General features: G+C 39.3%; 1 protein-coding gene across 1 annotated transcript; it reads right to left on the bottom strand.

Annotated features, from left to right (window-relative positions):
• Window positions 1–1,514: 1,514 nt before the first annotated feature.
• Window positions 1,515–2,732, bottom strand: LOC109953828 (trace amine-associated receptor 13c-like). Its single transcript, XM_020589281.1, has 2 exons — window positions 2,569–2,732; window positions 1,515–2,325 (listed from the first exon to the last, which is right to left on the bottom strand). The coding sequence occupies exons 1-2, from the start codon at window positions 2,730–2,732 to the stop codon at window positions 1,515–1,517; spliced, it is 975 nt and encodes a 324-aa protein (XP_020444937.1).
• Window positions 2,733–3,317: the final 585 nt, after the last annotated feature.

Raw genomic sequence — 3,317 nt, 5'->3', positions numbered from 1 at the left:
TGCTCTTCTCCCTCTACACTGTCGTGGTTAGAATGCCAGTCAGCCCATAGTCAGTCAGTCTGTCAGCCCATAGTTGGTCAGCCTCCCCCCGGCCGAGTCCACAAAAAGCACATGGTTTACTGTCCCGGTAGCATTCACACTCTCTCTTCTTCCCTAACCTTTTATCCGCAGCTTTCTTTAGGCTGTTACATCAATTTCTGAACTTAGCTTCCTGTCTCCAGTTTTTAGAAGACAACACCCTAAGATGTACCAAAAACAGGAACCATCTTGAGCAAATTATATAAGCTCATTGTTCAGCTCACATGAACTTCTAGGTCGCATTGACCTAGCGCACCTTTCCTTTTTCTAAACCTGAACACGATGTTTACCCATAAGTTAAACAAGGGGGACACAGCCCAAGATATTCTTGCTTGAGCAAGAGAAGAGAAACAGATCAAGCTTACATAAACACTTAGCTCACCCTTTCATAACTATTACAAATAATATCTATATATGAACTACATACTGTTCTATTACTGGTACCTTGTTTATTTTTAACCACTACAGCTGCTTTAAAGTGCCTTAGATTTGTGATATGACACAGATAGAGACAGAACCCAGAGTTCTGTAATTGCTTTTCTTTAACATTGTAATAAATGTTTTAAAGGTTGTTCTGAATTCGACTCTTCCTCAGAAACAAACATGCAGGACGGTTAAGTCCAACAGTGAGCAACTTCAAATACCTGGGTGTCCACATCAGTGAGGACCTCAGGTGACACTTAACACCACACAGCTGGCCAAGCAGGCCCAACAGCAGCTGTACTTCCTGAGGAGGCTGAGGAGGTTTGGCATGCATATTTAGATTTGTGGTATTGCTCATCTACTTTCTATTTCCATTTATATTTCCCTTGTATTGTGTTGCATTCATGTGGATGGCAAAGTAAAAATTTCATTGTACAGGGAAACACGTTTCCTAACTGTGCATATGACAAATAAACACTTTTACCTTTGACTTTATAACACTACGTATTTTATATGTGATTTGACTTATACAAGAGTTTACAAAAACACAATTTTGTGTACAACTTATTAATTTATGCACAACCATAGATTAATACACACACATCATTGAAAACTGTCTTACCCCATACCAGACCTGTATTCTGTTTACCTGAACATCTATTCTGTACTTGTCTCCCTGGCTGACTCTCCTCCTATGGCTTTTTTTTAAGCTCTAATGATTTCCAATTAGCACACTAGTTAATTTACAGAGTTATGTCAATGCAGTGAAAACTTCCTTTGATCATTATTCTGTGTGAAATATAATTATATTGTTAAAATAAAAATACAGTATGTATGTAGTAGCCAGAATACTTTATATGTACAAAGTTCAAATGCCATGCTCCTAATTATTATTATTTTCATCTGTCATCTTGGAAAATGATAGCAGGAACAGGGATGTTCAATCTGATAAATGTACTAGTTTTTACAAGTGGGGCTCATGTCTCATTTCTCAGTCTCTCCACAGTTTCTCTCTATAGTACATTGGCCTCATAGGAGTTAGGCTGCAGTATCTCAAGAGTAACAATGAGTTTAAATGATTTTCTAAACCAGGGGTAGAAAAAGGCGTAGATCACAGGGTTTAGACATGAGTTAAGATATATCAGAATGTTTATTAAGATATTGGCAGAGGAGCCAATCATGAGGTCATAGCCAGAGAGAGACACACAATAATATGGACAGTAACACATGAGAAACACAACAACAAGGACACCAAGAGTCCTGGCTGCTTTCATCTCTGATTTCTTAGCAGTTACACTCACTGAACACTGCAGTGTGACAGCTGCAATGTGGGAGCGCATGGCACGGGCCTGAAACACAGCCACCACAAACACTCTCATATACAGAATGACAATTCCAGTAATGGGAAGGATAAAGAATAAAACAATGTCAACTACTCCGTTTATATTAATCACACATTGTCCGTAGCAGGAGTTATACCTGCCTGGTTGTTTCAGGTTATTATATAAAATCAAAATGCTGTAGAAAATAGAGTAAATCCAACACAGGAGAACAAAGACTTGAACTCTCTTTTGAGTGATTTTGGTAGGATAGTGCAGAGGGTCACAGATAGCCACATAACGGTCGACTGATATGAGCACCATGTTTACTACTGAGGCATAGACAGTGATAAAGAGTAAAAAATAACAGAGAACACACATCAAGTCACCCAGGAACCAGCAGGGTTCTGTTAAGACAATTTGTACTGGCATCACAAAGAGGCCGACAAGGAAGTCAGCGACAGCCAAAGAGAGGAGGAGGAGGTTGGTGGGGGTGTGAAGCTGCCTGTAGTGAGAGAATATCATCACTGTCAATATTACAAACAACCACTGTATTATTACCAGTAAAATTAGTTGTTTAATGAAAGCAGCAATGACAGTTTAAACTATAAACTATGTAAACAGTAAATGTTGTCAGCACTGCTTATGAACAAAGGTCCCATCAAACCACCAGGATGTAATGCTCAGAGGTCAATGATTAAATCTCACTACAACAACAAATTATCAATGCTAAGACATTTATCTCTGCCTGAAGTGGGAGATGGAGGTGATGACCAGCAGGTTGAGAGATGCAGTCAGCAGAGACAGGGAGGAAAACACAATGTAAATGAGCATTGTCTCAGAATGAGGACGTGTGTGCTTTTTGCAAGACGTGTTGAGGAGTTGTGGAAAGCAGAATTCAGCTTCCTTCATCATCAGAAAGAGAGGAGGAGAGGGGAAGCTCCTGAACACGCGTAGCTTTCTGAGCAAAGTTCTGTCATACAGCTGATTTATCTCTCTCATCATTCCCCCTCCTCCTCCTGCTCTGCTGTCTTTCAGTCTCTCTGTCTTAGATAGTGAACTCCCTCCTCCCTGCATCATATTCTTCGTCATCTTCATCTTCATCACACTCTGAAACCCTTTTTCTCTCTGGTGAAACAGGTTGCTATCATTTGTTTTGGCTGACGATTGGACTCTAGTGATTACAGCACCACTTACAACTTTTGAGAGACAACATATGTAAGAAGCCAATTCTTCAAAACTGTTTGAAAAAGTCCAGAATAAAGAATTTTAGAATAAATAGTTAAGTTCACTTTGTACTTTGAACAGTGAGTCATTCACTCAAGCATTGAAATAAAGCTGCACTGATCAATGCTTTCAGATTAAAAATCTGTCAAATAGCTATGCGTAATGTAAAATGAGTCACTTCAAGTCATGCTTATTACAGTTACAGTTGTTGTGCAAGGAAAACCAAAATTCCAAAGACTTGTCAAAAACTGTATGTTGGGCCTGAAGGAG

The sequence above is a fragment of the Monopterus albus genome, unplaced genomic scaffold (assembly GCF_001952655.1).
Source record: "Monopterus albus unplaced genomic scaffold, M_albus_1.0 scaffold1507.1, whole genome shotgun sequence".
In the NCBI taxonomy this organism is placed as follows: Eukaryota; Metazoa; Chordata; class Actinopteri; order Synbranchiformes; family Synbranchidae; genus Monopterus; species Monopterus albus.
The sequence above is the reverse complement of the archived record's forward strand: the minus strand, read 5'-3'. Positions and strand labels throughout refer to the sequence as shown.

Excerpts from the sequence above, each read along its gene's own strand:
- LOC109953828 (XM_020589281.1), bottom strand. The coding sequence starts at position 2,732 with ATGAAGGAAGCTGAATTCTGCTTTCCACAACTCCTCAACACGTCTTGC. Across the intron at positions 2,326-2,568 it reads ACCTCCATCTCCCACTTCAG|GCAGCTTCACACCCCCACCA; the intron begins GCAGAGATAAAT and ends CTCTCACTACAG.